Source organism: Panthera pardus, unplaced genomic scaffold (assembly GCF_024362965.1).
Source record: "Panthera pardus isolate Hobbes unplaced genomic scaffold, ASM2436296v1 HiC_scaffold_2, whole genome shotgun sequence".
In the NCBI taxonomy this organism is placed as follows: domain Eukaryota; kingdom Metazoa; phylum Chordata; class Mammalia; order Carnivora; family Felidae; genus Panthera; species Panthera pardus.
The window spans coordinates 144,358,205-144,377,690 of record NW_026526765.1 but is presented as its reverse complement, the minus strand read 5'-3'; the positions used below and the strand labels follow the sequence as shown (position 1 = coordinate 144,377,690).

The following is a 19,486-nucleotide window of genomic DNA, read 5'->3' as shown; positions in this document are numbered from 1 at the left end:
GGCACTCCAGAACCCAACCTTTGGTGATATATGTTGCTGAGAGGTGGTTAGCTGGGGACAGAGTACATTGAACAGTTTTTATTGTTTATTCAAAATTATTTTTTTTATTCTTGTCAGTGTTTTCTATTGAGTCTCTTAATTGCTTCATTTCAGCTATCCTAATCTACGTTCACTGGCTCTTCTTCTGGACTTTCAAAGACTTCTAGAATCTACCTAATATACCCATATTCACACATTCATATTCATTGCCTCTCTTCTCTAAACCTTCCCGCAAACTCACAATTTCATTGGTCACTTCTGTGCGGATGCCTCCCACATCTCCCTAATTTTAAATACTGAGAGCAATGTCTATTTAACATCTTTTGGCATCTAAAATGCAAGATATTTGGAACTCCTTCCAAGCAAGCTTTTCAACTCCTGGAGTTTCTATTTCTTTTCTTCTTCTTCTTTTTTTTTTTTTTTAAGTTTTTATTTATTTATTTTGAGATAGAGAGTGATGGAGGGGCAGAGAGAGGAGAGAGAGAATCCCAAGCAGGCTCAGCACTGCCAGCACAGAGCCCTATGTGGGGCTCAAGCCGTGAGACCTAACCTGAGCCGAAACCAAGAGTCAGATGCTTAAACCGACTGAGCCACACAGGTGCCCCTGGAGTTTCTATTTCTGCAGTGAGGCTACCTTGACTCAAAAGCCACATCCACCACTGCCTACCCTTTCTTTGCTTCATTCTGAAATCCTTCAACCCAATGCCAAATTTTGTACCTCCATATCTTTTGTGATTTCCTGCTTTTCTATTCTTAACTGCTACTGCACTTGCTCAAGCTGAATAATTTTGGCTGGATAATTGTACTGACCTCCTAAACTGTATTCCTTAGTTCCAGCTCCGCCCCCACCCCTCATGCCTTGTCAAAGCTTTTCTTCACAGCCACCAGATTCATTATCCTAAGGCAACAACTAAGGATGTTGTTTCCCAGATACTTTCAATAACTCTTATTTCCAACACATATGGTTTGTCAGGCTGGCATTCAAAGTTCTACACCTTTGGTTCTAAATAACGTTTTTCATCTTTCACCTTTTGCCATTCTTCCCCCCCCCCCCCCCAATATATATCTTCCAGTGAAATGGGATTAGTGACTATTTCTGGTGCTTACCCAATCCATTCTTTTGCTTTAGCTTTTCCTTTTGACTAGATTCTAGAAGACTGTTTCTATGTCCAAATCTTAAGGACTTAGCTCAAATGCCTTCCTTCAAATAAGGTGTAGTATTTCTCCCTGAACTGGTACAATAATCAGTATCTTTTTTAGGGCACTTAACTACGTCAGAGCATGTATCCCAGTTGCTATGTGCATCATCTTAACAGGGAGAACCTTTAGGACAGACTCTGTTTACGTTTTATTTTCATATCCCCCTCACTGCCCAGTACACATTGCATTGTGTATGCAGGAATGGCAAAGTTAGGAAAAGCATAGGTAATTGGCTAGGGCAACTGAATTGCTAGTTTTTCTTTAGGGATCCTGGGGTAGTGAATTCAAATCCAAGAGACTTGTTTCTTTCAAGTATTTTTGGATTCTTTGCAAAGGACACCTGAATTCTTCAAGGGGGTGGAGGAGGAGGAAAGAAGGAGAAGGAAAAAAGAGGAAGAGGGGGAGGAGGATGAAAGGAGGAGGAGGAGGGGAAGGAGGAGAAAGTGATTGCCATTACAGGCTCTATTAACATAAGTAGAATACCCAGGTCCAGGGATGTAGGTTCACTGCACTTTGCATCGCCAAGGGTAAGGATTATCACATTTTCAGACATTGACATAGGGTAGATATCCAGAGAAAGGAATACGAATTACTACAGGTCTGGAAATAATGGTCTATCCATCCATTGAACACATTTTTAAAAGCATGTGCTATATACCAGGCACTCTTCACAAAACTAAGTCTTTGCCGTTACAGGGCTTATGCTCTAATAAGGTTGGGAGGGGGGGAGGTAGACACTGCCAACAAATATTATAGTATATAGGGAGAAATGGATACATAATGTACACAGATATATAATGGAGAAAAATAAGGCAGAAGCAGGGTGGGATGTGCTGAGGAATTGTCACTTTAGGGGAGTTTAGGGGAACACTTCTTGATGAAGTGGTATGTCAGCCGGGACTGAAGGAAGTCAGACTGCAGGTGTCTGGGGGAAGTTTCCAGGTAGAGGAAACAGTTAAGTGCACAAGCCCTGGGAGGAAACACTAAGTGTTTGAAGAACATGGATGTGGGTGGCAGGGTGTGGAAGTAGGGAGAACAATGGAAGCCATTCAGGGATTTTGGCCAGAGAGCAAGCAAATCAAGGGAAGCCAATTAGCTGACGATTAACAGCAATGGGAGTGAGGGATAACTGTGGGCTGTGGCCAGAGCAGGGGCAGAAGAGAAATGGTTACACCAATGACACGTTTTGAAGGTAAAGCTGTCAGGATTTGCAGAGATTTGGAAGTGGGTTGTTCAAGAGGGATCAAGAATGAGTCTCACTGGAAGGAATAGATGTGCTATAGACTAAGAGAAGATTTAGGAGGACTGGGGGTGGGGATGTGGAAAAAGATAATCTTCAGAAATCTAGATACTAAAACTGGGAACAAACAGTTGGAGGAGGCAGGGAGGACCACAGAAGACGTTTCTAAGGAACTGAGCATTGTCAAAATGAATAGGGCCTTCTTTGTGGCGACCACGACAGGTGATCAACTTAAGCTTCCAGTGTATCTGCTAGGAGGACACAGAAGGAACTGTGGATTTATAACCTGAGATTTTACCCACTCATAAACATACGTGGTTTACTTTTCATTATTATGAAAGAAAACAGAGGTAAATCTAGTATCTGGTATAATTCTTTTTGCTTTCCATCATTTCTAAAAATTCAGTGTAAAAATTTTCAAGATTTCAGTCTCCATCTAAAAACCTGCCTAATTAGAACAAAAGTGCTGAGAATATGGATCCTGTCTTACTCTAGAGCTGAGGGCTTAATAGGCACTTGGTACGTGAATGAACCAAGGGAAGGTACAAATAAGAGTTCAGGCTAGGCTTTTGATAGGTTTTGCTTAACTGCCCCTTGAAAATGTAGTGTCCATTCATATTCCGTGCACCAAGAATAGGACAGGATTTATTTCCCCACAACTTTGCCAGTACTGACAACTACAGTGCTTTCTGTGATGGCCACTATGATAGGTGACAAGTGGCATCTCAGTTATTTGCATAATGGAGTTTTGCACTTAAGCATCTATATTTTTAATGTTTGAAATATTTTAACTCCAGTATAGTTAACATACGGTGTAATACTAGTTTCAGGTATACAACATAGTGATTCAACTCTTCCATACATCACTGGATGCTTATCACAAGTATCCTCCTTAATCCCCATCATCTATTTCATCCACTCCTCCACGTTGTATTCTTTCTTTTTAATTGTATTTTAAGGTTTTTTTGCCCATTTTCCAGGTGGTTCTTTTATTCTCATCAATTGAAATCAGTCCTTTATGCATACTGAGTATTAAAACCCTACACGTTGCAAATAATTTCCTTTACCTTCCCCCATACAAAAATGTAAAATATATTTCCTTTAATGTTGCTTTGCTAAATTGAATATTTTAAAGCCACATTTAAAAAGTTCGTTCACTCAGGCCACTTGGGTGGCTCAGTCAGTTAAGTGCCCGATTCTTGATTTTGACTCAGGTCATGATATCAGGTTTTGTGAGATAGAGCCCTGCATCGGGCTCTGCGCTGGGCTGTCCATAGAGCCTGCTTAAGATTCTCTCTCCCTGCCACTCCCCCACTTGTGTGCATGCACGGGCTCTCTCTCCCTCTCTCAAAAAAATTCATTCATTCAATATACAGTAAAACCTTGGTTTGCAAGCATAATTTGTTCCAGAAACATGCTTATAATCCTAACCACTTGTCTATCAAAGCGAATTTCAAGAACCATTGGCTCAGTTGTGATCATGTGACATTTGGTGTTGCATACTACATATCGCAAGACCTCACTCATTTATCAAATTAAAATTTATTAGAGACGTCTGCCTGTCTTGCGGAACACTCGCAGAACAAGTGACTCGCAATCCAAAGTTGTATTGTATAATCAATTACTGATTATATATGTATAAGGAAACATACTGAATATTATGCATGGAGACCAAATAAAACACCAAAAAGCATCCCTGTTTTCGGAGACATGACAATCATGAAAGGTGTTATAATATAGCTTATAAGTTGAAAGGTGCTTATAATATAGCATACAGTAAGTGCTGAAAGAGTGGGAGTTCGCTGTGAGTGTTCTTATGAGGGAGAGTATCCTAAATGATTTAGACAGGCTTTGAGGAAAAGTTAAAATCTGAATTAGGCAGAGAGGTAGGATTTTCAGAGGGGAAGGTCTCCGTATACTTCTAGAAGTGGACTGCATAAGTAGATGTAGGAAACAAAGCACAAGGCCTGTTCAGGAAACAGTGAGTAGTCCAGTGTGGGTTGGATAATGTAGGGAAAGAGCAAGACATTGCTGAACTATTTTGAATACTTTCCTTCCACCATGAGGTCTGTAATTGACTTCCCTACTGCCAGATGCTTACCCATTGTATTATGATCTTTGGAAAATGAAGAAGGTGCAGGAAAGGGGATTTTCATTTCCATAGTCCTTCAACACCGAGACCCCTCGGGCTCTGGGTTGAGCACAAATGAATCCAGCTGACTAGCGCCATACAATCTAAGGAGCAGTTTGCACTTGGTTTTCTAATCTGATTAGAGTAGATGTTTAAGGTCCCTTGGGGGTTAAAACTTCTACAAAATCATAGATTCCATGATGTAGCAAATCTTATTTTGACTACAGATAAAATTCTCAGCATACCTTATACCCTAAATGTGGGGGGGCTCATTATGAAATCCTTGGCACTGGGACCTTCAAAGACGGAAGCACAATATTCCATTACTATATATGTTGTGTGTGCTGTGGGTCATCTTCGCACAGCAAGGTAAGGCATGAAGTTACTGACATTGATTTTCTCATAAAGATGCAAAACTTGAAGTACAACTGGAAGGTTTGGTGCTCCCCGCCCCAGACTCAGTTACAATTAAGGCAGTTTAAACCAGATAATTGTAAAAATACTTGTGAAGTGTGTTTTAGTTTCTAGCCACTCAATAACTTATGAGATCCAGGCTTAAAAGTTAACTGTTGCAAAGTTAGCACAGAATGACTAAATCCTTTGGGCAAGGATTTAAGGGATAATAATGTAAATATGGTTTGAAAAATACATAAAGCCCCATATATTTTTCAAGGTTATTAGGGATGAAAACAAATAAGGTATGTATATTTAGCTAACCTTAGATTTGTCATTTAGATCAAAAAAGAATAATTAAGTTGATGTTACAAAGTCAAACTCAAGCAGTTTTGAATGCTGAGGTAGTAAATATTCTATCCGAAACCTCAATGGCAAATTTAATGTAATTTAAACACATTTTTGCTACATACACGCATATAAATAAATATATCCACACCCTTCAGTAACTATAAGTGGATAAAGCTAGAGAATAGATCTTTTCCATATCCAACTTATTTGACTCAAAAATAATACCCTTCCCAGCTTTCAACATATATATAAATTTCTTCCCCAGTCTTACAAGATAAATTTGCATAATTCACCCTGTATTATTCCAGCGCTAACTCCTAGCTATATTAATTTAGTACACAGGGCCATCAGTATAAGGAGACTTAAGAATTCATTCTTGGGCAGAAAAATGAGTACCGAAGAGTGATTGCATCACTGTAAACTGAATTGTTCCTTAGCATACCCTGATGCTAACATATGGCAGATCATTAACCATAAAGTACATCGTGGGATTTAAGGGACAAAAGTGTAGTTCAAAGTCTTTTGACAAAATCATAATTACCTTTGAAAATAAACACTCAGAATTCTCATCCATGTATTAGCTCCTGTTTGAACATTCCAATCCATTTATTGGAATGCTTTTTTGAAATGCTGCATTACCATTATAGTACAGAATGATAAAATACAGAATCTCACCTGTAAGCAATTACCAGTCTTACAGCATCAGGAAAAATGGTACTTTTAGTCATAGAATGAAATACACAAAAAACCTAAGGCTATCCATTATTCTTTGAGCATTTTCAGGGTAGAAAATGGATTATAAAAAACTCAAAGATGTTCCTGGCTTTACTCATTAAATGCTTTTGACATTGTAAAAATAAGACACAAAATGACACCACAGTTACAACCATTAGGACTCACACTCCTTAAATGATAGGACTGAAGTGCTGTATGCTCAGTTGTCCAGAATTTGTAAAATTCCTTACGTTTCCCACTAAAATAATTGTAAACCAGGCACATTCTCTAAAGCAGCCTTCTAATGTGTCAACATGCCTGCTCTCTCGGCTAGATGTTTGCTACAAAGTAGCAGGAGACGCTTTTTCCCTCCATTATCATCCGGGAAAAATGTAAAACCAAACTGCTGAAATCTTTCTGCCAGCTAGGCTGCCACCTACTGGACCATGTGAGATATAAAGCCAGTCAGTCTCTGTTCCTACTTCCTAACACCGTAGGTCTAAATGCACATGAGAAAAGGCATAACCCATACCTCAAACTGAACTTCCCTGAATGCACACAAAAAGAATCCCTTAGTAAACTGCCTTTTACAGTGGAAAAAATCAGCAGAGTGTTCATTCGACAAGTAAACAATTTCAGTCACTGAGAACTGGTAACGAAGAAGTTTTCTACGGTTTTAGTCTCCTTTTCAACACACTGGAGGCAGATTTGGAGCAAGAGCTGTAGTAATGGGTATACTCTAAAGTCAATCTTCTATGATGATTTGTGTATTAATACAAATCACATTTTTGTGAGCCCGTCTACTCTATGGATTTCCTTAGGCATAAACAGAAGTCATGGTAGATACATGCTAACTAGATCACATACACAAGTCTCTTGTCACAAGTATCAAAACTTTTTCCAAGGCTGTTTCCTTTGTGAAGATTCATTTGGGTAGCAAGATCTTTTTCTCTGTACTTCATCCCCAGGCCTGAGATTTGCAGTAATGTAGGACCAGTTTACCATCACTGCCAAAACACTACAAAAAAAAAAAAAAAAAGAAAAAAAAAGGCAGTAAATTAAACTCAATTTTTGATGTTCCTGGATAAAACTAAGAAAAAAGTTACATGTATTATAAATGTCCTCATACACGTAAGTTATCTATAAGACTATTTCTTTCCACAGGTCCAGGTTACTCTCAGACACATATCAGTAATCATAAATATTTAATAAAACCTAGTATTTTAGGCATGGCTGGGCTTGCATAGTACCTTGTCCCATCTCTGACTATAAGGTATGTACTGTTTTCCAGTAGTGCTGCTAGTATGCACACTTGAGTGATTAGGACCAGTAACCCCCCGTAAGAATGTGGGATAAGAAAGTCATTCTTGGGTTGTCTTCCTTTTCAGTGTCTCGGGAGGCAGATCTGGATTTACTGTACTTCATAGTCATCTTCTGTTTGTATTATGCGTTTCCTAATTCCCCCATCACTATAATTTGAGATCCAACTATGTTCAAAGTGTTAGATATGACAAGAAAGTAATCTCTCCTTTCACGCCGACTAAGAATGGCCTATCATCTCTTCAAATGTTGTCAGTTAATGATCACATAATATATACAGATGTGCAGACTCCATCAAGAAAACAAAGCGCTGGGCGCCTGGTAGGCCCAGTCGGTTAGGTATCCGCCTTCAGCTCAGGTCATGATCTCACAGTGCTGAGTTCTCAGGCTCCGTGCTGTCAGGGCAGAGCCTGCTTCAGATCCTCTGTCCCCCTCGCTCTTTGCCCCTGTCCCTGTGCACAAGCGCACAGGCCCACGTGTGCTCCCTCTTAAAAATAAACAAACTTAAAAAAAAATTATTAGGGGCGCCTGGGTGGCTCAGTCGGTTAAGCGTCCGACTTCGGCTCAGGTCGTGATCTCGCGGTTCGTGAGTTCAAGCCCCGCGTCGGGCTCTGTGCTGACAGCTCAGAGCCTGGAGCCTGTTTCTGATTCTGTGTCTTCCTCTCTCTGACCCTCCCCCGTTCATGCTCTGTCTCTCTCTGTCTCAAAAATAAATAAACATTAAAAAAAAAAAATTAAGGGGTGCCTGGGTGGCTCAGTTGGTTAAACCTCTGACTTCGGCTCAGGTCATGATCTCACAGTTCATGAGTTCAAGCCCCACGTCGGGCTCTGTGCTGACAGCTCAGAGCCTGGAGTCTGCTTCAGAGTCTGTGTCTCCCTCTCTCTCTGCCCCTCCCTTGCTAGTACTCTGTCTCTGTCTCTCTCTTTCTCTCAAAAATAAATAAAGACATGCAAAAAATTAAAAAATATATATGCCATGCTTTAAAAAAAGGATTAAAAAATTATTAAAGAAAAAAGAAAGAAAGAAAACAAAGCACTGATGTTTTACCTCATAGAGGGTTCCAACCTCCTGGTCTGGGGAGGGAGCAAAGGACTGATTCACATAAATAAACTGCAAGAGAGAAGAAAAAAGGTGACTCATGTTCAGTGGTATCCTGATTAATCTATACTTTTCTGTGCTCCAATCAATCAGCTATTTCAAGGTGTCTTCACAAGTGAAAAAAGCTTCCCTAAACTCCTTCTAATACTAATAAGTTAGTCAACCCAATGAAAGCTTTATAAAGATCAATCACCTCTTTCCTCTGGGTGAACACACATAACAAAATTTCTCGTCCTACAACAGTGGCTCCCAACTTTTTATAACTGAGAAACTTTTAAATACTGTCTTTACAAATAGCATTTAAAGGTTTATTCAAGGAATTGCTGGAAATATAAATTTTCCCATTTACTCATAATTAAAGACAGGCTTTCTCCTAAGGAAATTCCACACAGATACAGCCCCAAATCAAGAAATCTAGTATTTGAGCTACTTTGTGCATTTTGGGATGGGAGTATAAATGCCACACGTTTGGACTTAAAAACATTTTTTTTTTTTTAACCTTTATCACCTTTGAAGACTCTCAAAAGTACTGAACATCAGTGGAGTACCACTACTGTTTAGTCACACTTCCAGCCATATGAGATTAAAAAAAAGTAATGTAACTGAAACCTAGTATCCTTACAGCCTTGTTCTTTAAAGGATTCACTGTTCAATGCTTCGGTGGTCTGTTCTTACTAAAACATTTCTAGTACTTAAAACATTTCTGAAGATAACTGAAACAAAAGGCCTCGGTGTCAAAGTGGGTTTTGATAATTTTCTTTTTAGAAAACAAACAACATTATTTGCAGGTAACATATTCAATTTTCCTTTGTAATCAAACTTGAAGACTAAAATTTCCTGGGCTTAGCATAGTCTTAACTGGAAAAAAAAAAGACAACCAAACATCAGATCCTACGTGGATCACCAGCTATAGCAAGAATAAATGTTCCTTCCATTTCTCCCTTAGGCAATACAGTGTGGTAACTAAGAACAGAGGCTCTACAGAGATGGATCTAGGTTTGAATCTTGGCTCCAAATACAAATAACCTTTCTCACCCTGCTTCTTTATCTGCAAATGTGGAAAATAACAGTACTTGTGCTTCATGGGACTGTTGGAAAAGATAAAATGAGATAAGACACATCACCTATCAGTGCCTGGTACATATACATATACATATACATATACATATACATATACACATACACATACACATACACATACATATACTGTGCTGACAGCACAGAGCCTGCTTGGGATTCTCTCTCTCTCCTTCTCTCTCTACCCCTAACCCTGGCTTGTGCACTCTCTCTCTCAAAATAAATAAACTTAAAAAAAATTCCACAGAAGTAAAATGTGAAAAATGCAATCTTTTGGGGGCACCTGGGTGGCTCAGTTGGTTAAGCATCCGACTTTGGCTCCGGTCATGATCTCGCAGTTCATGAGTTCGAGCTCTGCATCAGGCTCCGTGCTCACAGCTTGGAGCCTGGAGCCTCCTTTGGATTCTGTGTCTCCCTCTCTCTCTGCTCCTCCCCTGCTTGCACTCTGTCTCTGTCTCTCTCTCAAAAATAAATAAACATTAAAAAAAAAACCAAAAACCTTAAAATGCAATCTTTTGTTAAATGCTACATCTTCAGAAGATAAATTTTTTTTCAAGAAACATTTAAGATTGTATTTATTTTATTTGAGAGAGAGAGCGAGAGAGAGAGAGAGAGAGAGAGAGAGAGAGCACGTGAGCACACAGAGGAGGGGGGCAGAGGGACAGAGAGAGAGAATCCCAAGCAGGCTCCATACCCAGCATAGAGTGTGATGCAGGGCCTGGGGTCATGACCTGAGCTGAAATCAAGAATCAGATGCTCAACTGACTAAGCTGGCCAGACGCCCTGGGAAGATTAAAAATTGATTTTGTTTTTAAATCACTAGTCTTTCATTGTTATGAAGTTTTTTTTTCTAGTAGCTTCCGCAGGAAGGGTTCATGGGGACAATTCCAAATTCTTGCACATTGCTAATAGTTTGTGCCTATTAAAAGTCAGTTTTGTTGCATATAAAATCCTTATCTCACATTTTCTTTCTTTGTAACTTTGCTGTCAAAGCTTGATGATAAACTAATTTTCTTTCAAAGTCATGTCCTCTTTTTCTCCCCTGTATGTGCAAAGGAGTTTTTTCTTTTAGTTTCAAGTGTAGTACAATCTTACCAGAATGTTTCTTGGGTACTTGTTATTCTTTGTTGATATTCTCAGGCACTTTTTCACTATGTAGTTTCAAATCTTTTTAAGACATTTTCCTTGGGGCACCTGGGTGGCTCACTCAATTAAGTGTCCGACTGCGGCTCAGGTCATGGTCTCATGGATTCAGGCCCAGTGTCAGGCTCTGTGCCAACAGTTCAAGCCTGAAGGCTGCTTTGGATTCTGTTTCTCCCTCTCTCTCTGTCCCTACCCTGCTCATGCTCTCTCTCTCAAAAATAAGTAAAAACATTAATAAAAAAATTTATGGTTTCAAATTATTGTTTTGATTTATAGTTTTAAATTATTTGTTTTGTTCCTTTGCTTTGCTTTTTCAGGGACCCCTGTTAACCATATGTTCACTCTCCTTTGCTCATACTCACCATTTGCCACCTTTTCTTATTTAATTTTTTTATGTTTGAGAGAGAGAGAGAGAGAGAGAGAGAGGGAGAGAACACGCAAGTAGGGGAGGGGGAGAGAGGGAGACACAAAATCTGAAGCAGGCCCCAGGCTCTGAGCTATCAGCACAGAGCCTGATGCGGGGCTCGAACTCATGAACCACGAGACCCTCAATCAACTGAACCACCTAGACGCCCTTGCCACCTTTTCTGAAATCTTTTCTACCTTCCATTTTTTTCTTTAAAAAAATTGGTTTTTGCCTTCTACTTTTCCTAAAGCATTATCTGTTATTTGCTTTTATGTTTCTTCTACTTAAATCTCCATTTCTGAAATAACTTTTATTTATAAATCTTTTCCTTAGCTCTGTCACTTCACTTGAGTTTTACTGATGCTGATTATGGTTTTCTTAATGTCTTTTAGCTCGTTTTGAAATAAGTTAGTTATTGACTTCTATCACAGGCACATCTTTCTGGCATGCCTTGGTCTTCAGGAATGTCATTATTTTCTTGCAACATTGTATGGGACTTGAGCTTTGTACTTCTCCGTTGCTTACTTTTATATATAATTTGTTTTCTTCAACTTTGAGCTTTCCACTGTTCCTCTCCACTTTGATCTGGTCTTTCTCTCTTCTCTCAGGTTGTTACGCTGCTCAATTTTGTTTCACTTCCAGAAGCTCTTCCTCAGTAGAGGAGCCCCACTGAGTCTGTTTTGACAGCTCTTTGGAGCTAGACTGTTCCAGCCTCTTCAGTCCTCCTTAGCACTGATACATATGTAATCACCTGCTACTGGAGAGGACCCTCTCAGGTTCAGCTACCATTCTTTTTTTTTTTTTTTTTTTTTAATTTTTTTTTCAACGTTTTTTATTTATTTTTGGGACAGAGAGAGACAGAGCATGAACGGGGGAGGGGCAGAGAGAGAGGCAGACACAGAATCGGAAACAGGCTCCGAGCCATCAGCCCAGAGCCTGACGCGGGGCTTGAACTCACAGACCGTGAGATCGTGACCTGGCTGAAGTCGGACGCTTAACCGACTGCGCCACACAGGCGCCCCTCAGCTACCATTCTTAAACTGACCTGCTCCACTTTCCAGGGAATACTTGTTGGCTATTTTCAGGTTCTCCTTTTCCCAGTGCTGTCAGATACCAATCTGTTGCTTCCATGCTTCTCTTGGCATATTTGCTGATACCATGCATTTTAGGGTTCATGAGGATACTCTGTCATACAGTTTTTTCTTTTAATTTTTAAAAATGTTTTTATTTATTTTTGAGAGAGAGAGCGAGCGAGCACGAATGGGGGAAGGGCAGAAAGAGAGGGAGACACAAAATCCGAGGCAGGGTCCAGGCTCTGAGCTGTCAGCACGGAGCCTGACATGGGGTTCGAACTCACGAACCGTTGAGATCAAGACCTGAGCCCAAGTCAGACGCTCAACCAACTAAGCCACCTAAGCGTCCCCAATTTTTTTTTTTTTTTTTTTTTACTGTTTATTTATTTTTGAGAGAGAGAGGCAGGCAGAGCATGAGTCAGGGAGGGACAGACCTGAGCTGAAGTTGGAAGCTTAACCGACTAAGCCACCCAGGTGCCCGTCATCCAATTTTGTTATAAATACTGATCAACGTTTTTTGGTTTTGGTATCTAGTCGACTCTGTTTTTGTGGGAATTTGGAAACTTGATGACACCTCTGACACCACTTTGCTTAAAATAACATCCATTTTACTCAAAATAATGTGGGGTACACCCGGATGAAAGTCAGATTGAGTTCTACTTTAATTGATGAAAGTGACAAAATGATTCTACTTTTTTTTTTCCTACTGCTGAAATGGGAAGAACTAATCGGATTCACTACAAAGGTTTAAAGTCAAACCATACCAAACTGCTATTTTTACGTTACAGTGGTTGACTGATGACAATTTTATGTGGTTCAACCTAATACATACTGATATCTATCAGGTCCTTTCAGATTACTGGATATAGGCAATACAAAGAGTCAAGAGTCTAACATTAACATAGAACACAGCATCATTTCATTTTGTATTCATTAATTTCTAATAGTAATGCCTTATTTGGTACTCCTCTGGGTTTCTATTTCACCATCCCTTCAGGCTGCACCCTTAGTAGAGACAGCCTCTGCTCATTTCTTTTAAGTATTAGGTCCTCATTCCCCTAATTTTTCCATTTAGACTTGGAGTCTAGGCAAGGTCCTCTGCTACCATATGCATGTGGATGACACTATAATCTTGTGCCCATCTCTGGCATTTATTTAATTAAATTCTATATGGCATTCTTATAAAACAGATGCTTTACACACTCTCATTGGTCACAAAGGCAACTTCCTCTGGAAGAATCCTTGGTTTTATGCTATTCCTGTCTCAAATAACTTCTAGTGATTGACCTACCTTGCACTTACTTTTGTGCCTATAAACCTTTCATGAGAGCCACTTCTAGCCAAACTCTTAGATCTGTTTCTTCCTCTTTAATGGCAGAAATATATTTCAACACATTCCACTTTAATAAATTAATTCACTCATCTTATACATTCTCACTCCTAAGTTTACAAGCAACTCTATCCCTCCCCAACACTAATACATACAAACTCTTAATTTTTATTTTAAAAATACTTAGTGATTCTTCAATTACCTATCCACTCATACACTATCTGTATTAATACTAAGATTGTGATATGCAGATAAAGGGATCTTATATACTACTATGTGACAAAAAAATACCAGATGCCTGGAGACATTTAAATTTCTGTAGTCAAATACTAAATTAAAAACCAGTGGCATTTAAAATATTAATCCTTACAAATGCTACCACAAAGTACTGTATTATGAAATAGGTATCTCTCTTAGATCTTTGATGATATGTGGCAAAAATATATTGCTTACCTCAATACTGGGAAGAAAGGAACATTGATAACAAAATAAATAAATAAATAAAAAAACCCAGAATTTTTCTGTACTAATGTTCTATGAGAGATCTTTCTGCATGGGCATTCAGTGACTGAGAAAAACCACCAATATAGTAGGTACAAAAGTGGTTCACAATGTAAAAGCAAATCTAAAATTCATTTCATTTTGGGGTTCCCCAGAGAATTTAATAAAGTACAGAAATTCCACCAACATCTCAGTATACAACAATTATTTGTGGTTGCCTAGGAACTAATGTGAATTTATGTAGGCAAATGATCACTGTTGCTTTCATACCAACTGTTCAGAGGCCACAAGCTTAAGGAATTTTTTGATGAAGTCAATGAGTCCTTGAATGGTTCGGGTTCGCTCTACAGCCCACTTCTTTGTTTTCATTATAGGGGTGTCTCCCACAGCCTTCAAGAGGACATCAACTGTCAAAGAAAAAAAAAATACTGGCAATTATACTGAGCATCCAAAGAGAATGTGATATAAAAGACTTCAGAAAACTTAAACCTTTAATCTACACACGTTTGTGTATTTATGATACTGGAGGGATGTCCAAGACGTAGAAATGTTAGGCGATATTCTTTTTCATCATACTTTTGTGGATTCTTTCCCGTGATTCTACAGTCCCACAAAGGTTTCCCCATGAAACTGACCTTTAAAATGTATTTGGACATAACGGGCAATTCCAAAGAGAATAAATGTAAATATTTGGTCAATAAAGATACGAAAAAATCTTTATGATAAGGTCATGGCCTTTTTCATCGGCCAAACTAGTAAAATTACAGTAACTGTGTAGACATTATTACTGTTGGGAAAACAAAATGGTACATATACCTTTTCTGGAAAGTATTATGGTAATACAAATCAAAGTGCTTAAGATATGTTTTGACTCAGCAAAACTTCTAGGAATCGAATCTAAGAAAATATAAGATGTGAAAAGAGTCACTTAGAAGGATTTCACCTTTGCTGAAGAATTCATTTTTATAGAAACAAACAAAAAAACCTGGTAAACCTAAATATGTAGCAAGGATATTTAGAAGAGATTGGCTAAATGAAGGATATTACACTCTCTGATAAAATTTAAATAATATAGTAAAGTATACACATTCTAAACTCCTTGGATTCAAAATCCTGGCTCTGCTACTTGCTAGGTATATATATCTGGATAAGCTTTTATTTATTTATTTATTTTGAGAGAGAGAAGGTGAGAGAGAGAGAACGCACAGGGAAGGGGCAGAGACTGAGAGGGAGAGAGAATCCAAGGCAGGCACCACACTGTCAACACAGAGCCTGACACAGGGCTTGAACCCACAAACTGTGAGATCATTACCTGAGCTGAGATCAAGAGTCAGATGCTCAATCTACTGAGTCACTCAGGCGCCCCATGGATAAGCTTTTTAATCTCTCTGTGCTACAGTTTCTCCATTTGTAAAACGATATCATCATCTACTTCATAAGGTTGGCAGGATTAAATGAGTTAATATGTGTAAAGTACTCAGAGCAATATCAGCTCATACTTACTGAGCCTTAGGATTAAGCAGCCATTAGAGAAACATATTATAAAAGCATATTTAACAGTATGACTTATCAAAATGCACTAAATATAAAACAGCATGTATAATAGGATATTGATTTCATTAAAACCATCACACATATTCACGTAAATGTGAAATATGCACCAAAATGCTACTTCTCAGTAGTGACATTATAGACGATCATTTGATTTGATTTGTGCTTTTTGTAACCACCAACTTTTCCACAATAAACTTAATAAAGGAAAGTAATAGTATTAAAACGAAAGTACTAGATAATTTCAGATAGAGAAATCGTTTCAATAATCCAAAACACAACAGTGCTAATAATGCAAAGACTATGAACCTTTCTCCTAAAGTTACTTTGCTTACAACAAAAAAACAAAACACAAACAAAACCCAGACATCTACAATCAAAAGTAACACTGAAAGCAAAGTAGTGTACTGCTGCCCCCTAAAGTTAGCTCTCTTCTATTACATCCTTCTTGACTCACTCTTTGGTATTAAAAATGGATGGAGATTTCCACCAGGTCACTGAAATCAATTTCTCAAGCTTACCCCTGGAATGAAGGCATCTAGAACACAGAACACATACAACTTATCTTCCTGATAAAGTTTATCTTCCTTTTTCCATATAATAATTATGGCTTCAGTTACCTAAATAGGGATGAATTGGGAGGTAACAGAAGATTTTGGTGGATTCACCTTCCACACCTCCCCTAATTCCGTGGGGACTATCAATAACTCAGTTGTAATTGGGAATTTCAGTAAAGTGAAGCAGAAAATATTGTGAGTTACATATGCTGCTGAAGGAACAAGAGTGGGAGGGCAAGAAGCTAGAGAAGGGAAAGTTACTTATTGTAGTTATACCTTAACTTTTTCTTTTTTAAAATTCTACATGTGATTTGCCTAGAGTTCTCAACCCTAGCTATATATTAGAATCAACTAGGAGAACATTTACAAGAATACAGGTATCTAATATCAATTAAATGAGAATCTTTTGAAAGCAGGGCATTGGTATGTTCAAAAGCTCTCCCAGGACATCCTAATGAGTTCCTAAGGACCAACAACCTTGGTGAGCTTCAAGAATCTTTATTCTTCTGTAGATTAAAACAAAGTGGATCATATGAAATACTGAAGCTTCTTTCACCAGAAGAGATCCTCAAAAAAAGGACAACTTCAGGGTAGAAATTCAACAGCTAGCAGCTAAGTTTTACATCACAGAGGCAAACTCCAATGTTTCCAAGAGCCAGAAAATGAAAATAGGATCTTCCAAAGGTGGTTTAAAGAAAAACAAAACAAGGGGCGCCTGGGTGGCCTGGGTGGCTCAGTCGGTTAAGCGTCCGACTTCGGCTCAGGTCACGATCTTGCGGTATGTGAGTTCGAGCCCCGCGTGGGGCTCTGTGCTGACTGCTCAGAGCCTGGAGCCTGTTTCAGATTCTGTGTCTCCCTCTCTCTGACCCTCCCCCGTTCATGCTGTGTCTCTCTCTGCCTCAGAAATGAATAAATGTTAAAAACAAAAAAAACAAACAAAAAAAACCCACCCACCCAACTATGTAGACCAAAGAAAACATGCCATATAACCCCGAGTCCATATCTGGGTTGTGAGCCATTGTTTTTTCGCCTCTGTTTTACTCAGCTATCTTCAGGATCAAGTAGTAAGCTTTTGACTAAGGCTGTTAAAGCCAAAAAAACAAAAGAACCTTTGAAAAGTCTGTTCCTGCTTACAGTAAAAATGAAGGAAAAAAAAAATAGCAAGAATCCATAAAAACCACGGAATTCTTCAGAAATAAAGATTCTAGCGGTAATCTACACACATAATCTTGGGTTTCTGTTTCTCTGCTAATGTATCATGTGGAAATAACAGAACAAGTTTTCCCACAAATGTAAAGGCGATCTGACTTAAAAGGGAGACAGTGCTGGGAGAGTCAATTCTCCAAAAGCAACAGCAACTGAATGAAGTTCTATTGAGAGGCTGTGGGATCAGGAAGTAGAAAACATACCATACCCATATTTAAAATTCTGGAGTGAGAAAAACGGTCTGAGGCCCAGGGTCAAATGATCCGCATCGTAATTGCTGATTTCAGTCCTTTTTCATCTGCAACTCTACATACAGTGCTCGAGGACAAGTGATTTCGTTAGGATTTTCCGTATTTTACAATGACAAACCAGTTCTCAAGCAATGAAGGGTTGAGGGTTCAACCAATGAAATGACTCGCTTATAAAGGTTCCAAAATGGGCTGGAGGGGGTGGGCGGGGGAGGCGATGCTTATGCCTTTGGTTTTCTTTGAACATTCTTTACCCTTGATCAAATTTTAGTTTTTTGGTACAAGGAGTGAATTCGCGCGCCGTTGGTACAAAAAACAGCGAACCGGCCAGAAGGCGTGGATTCTAATCCAGGCTTGCTACCGACCATCCCTATCACCATCCATCCCTATCACCATAAGTCGTTAATCAAATAATTAGGTCCCATACACACTAAGAGCCTGCAGCCACCGAGATCCCGCTCGGCTCCCATCTTCAACGACCTCGCAGTCTGGACAACTGAAAGGAAGAATCGAAGGCAGTGTAGTAAGTACCGTGGCAGCCAAGAACCGGTACCACACTGCTAAGGTGCGTCCAGAGATGGCTTTCTAGAGAAGGACTCGACTCAAAGGTCTCGAAAGCCGAAAACTACACTTCCTCTCTCCTGACAGGTCAAAAGCCACGCCTGGGACCAGCCCTCCTCTAAATTTTGCTTCTTTATTGGCCGCCAGGGACCTAGTCGGACGCACTCTAAGCCTCCCGCCACTGCCTAGAAAGAAACTGCTCTCAAAATTACTTTTTTTCTTGGTGTCGCCGGCAGGTTCCTCTGTTCCCGGGGAGACTGCAGCGGAAGAAGGAGGCTCCGGAGTGGCTGTTTCTGGGGAGACCTCCGTAGGTCCTTCGCCATCAGTAGTACTTGAGGGAGGGAGCTGCAGCGCAGACTCCGGCTCCTCAGCCATCTTGCTCAGTGGAAGGCGAGGGCGGAAGTGGTGGCTCAGCGCGTGCAGTGGGCGGGCTTTACGCCGAGGGCGTCGCTACGGAGGCGCCAGAGTAGGCGGGGACGACCCAACCCAACGGGGCTGGTTGGAGTTGCCGGTTGGTCCTCTATGTGGAACCTGTCGCAGAGCCCTGACTCTTAATACCGCAACTACGGTTTTCTCACAGCAACAGCCCCCGGAAGGAGTCACTGAACCACGTACCCGCGCCCCGCCAAGCGCGCAAGCGCCTGTCCGACAAGCGGGCTCGGGGCTGGAGATGTTTCCGCTTCCCTTCACGCCGGCCCCGCCCCGGCCCCGCCCAGACCCCGCCCCGCGGCTCGGGAGCGCGCGCGCGCGCGTGCGGGAGGGGGCGGGTGGGGAAGGATCGCCGGCGAGATCCCGAGGCGAGGCTCGCGCGCCCGCCCCCGCCCTGGCCCCCAGCGCCCACCCGGTCGGCTCGGCTCAGCCATGATCAAGGCGATCCTCATCTTCAACAACCACGGGAAGCCGCGGCTCTCCAAGTTCTACCAGCCCTACGTGAGTATCCCCCTGCCGCCGATCCGCGAGAGGGGGAGTCGTTGGCGGCTGGCAGCGCCCTCAGGGCGACCCTCTCAGGCGCGCCTCGGCCCGTCGCGCGCCCCGGCCGCCTCGCGCTTCCCGGGCTGTCAGCTTCCCGCCGGGCGTGAGCTAGGTGCTCACCTCCCTCCGCGCTCCCGTGCTCCGACGGGGCTCTGCCCAGGCGGCTCCTCCGCCCGTCTGTGGGCTGGGTGTCTCCCCGGCGGCGCGGGCGAGGCCCGGGGGACTGCCCGGCGCGGGGCCCTCGGCGGTGGGGCGGCCGCAGCCCACCTGTGCCCTCGAGCCCACCCGGCGGAGCCCCGGCCTTCCTGCCGCCCGCGGCTTCTGTGCGCGCCGAGCCCCACCTCCCCGACTCGCAGCCTTTCCTGGTCGAGTTC

General features: G+C 41.1%; 2 protein-coding genes and 1 long non-coding RNA gene across 8 annotated transcripts in view; 1 reads left to right on the top strand and 2 right to left on the bottom strand.

The window, feature by feature from the left end:
• Positions 1-5,415: 5,415 nt before the first annotated feature.
• ATG12 (autophagy related 12) lies at positions 5,416-18,790 on the bottom strand. 2 transcript variants are annotated; one of them, XM_019469611.2, is made up of 4 exons: positions 18,353-18,757; positions 14,288-14,424; positions 8,437-8,499; positions 5,416-7,086 (listed from the first exon to the last, which is right to left on the bottom strand). In XM_019469611.2, exons 1-4 carry the CDS (start codon positions 18,513-18,515, stop codon positions 7,027-7,029), a joined length of 423 nt encoding a protein of 140 aa, XP_019325156.1. In that variant the 5' UTR covers positions 18,516-18,757; the 3' UTR covers positions 5,416-7,026. The 2 variants fall into 2 exon arrangements, with proteins under 2 accessions (XP_019325156.1, XP_053763522.1); XM_053907547.1 differs by lacking the exons at positions 5,416-7,086; positions 14,288-14,424 and having other exon boundaries at positions 8,438-8,499; positions 18,353-18,790.
• On the bottom strand, positions 11,109-14,280 carry LOC128778337 (uncharacterized). The gene is made up of 2 exons (XR_008423927.1): positions 12,127-14,280; positions 11,109-11,882 (listed from the first exon to the last, which is right to left on the bottom strand). It is a non-coding gene; the product is annotated as an uncharacterized LOC128778337 (long non-coding RNA).
• Positions 18,791-18,857: 67 nt separating the features above from the next.
• Positions 18,858-19,486, top strand: part of AP3S1 (adaptor related protein complex 3 subunit sigma 1) — a 72,110-nt gene continuing 71,481 nt past the window's right edge. For 2 of the 5 annotated variants that reach the window (XR_008423926.1, XM_019469610.2), the window contains exon 1: positions 18,872-19,070. Coding sequence is in view for 4 of the 5 variants with exons in the window: in XM_019469610.2 (XP_019325155.1) it covers positions 19,002-19,070 (69 nt within the window). In the remaining variant the exon portion in view is untranslated. Of the gene's footprint in view, positions 19,071-19,486 lie in introns of all 5 variants that reach the window. The other 3 variants (XM_053907546.1, XM_019469609.2, XM_019469608.2) reach the window with 3 other exon arrangements.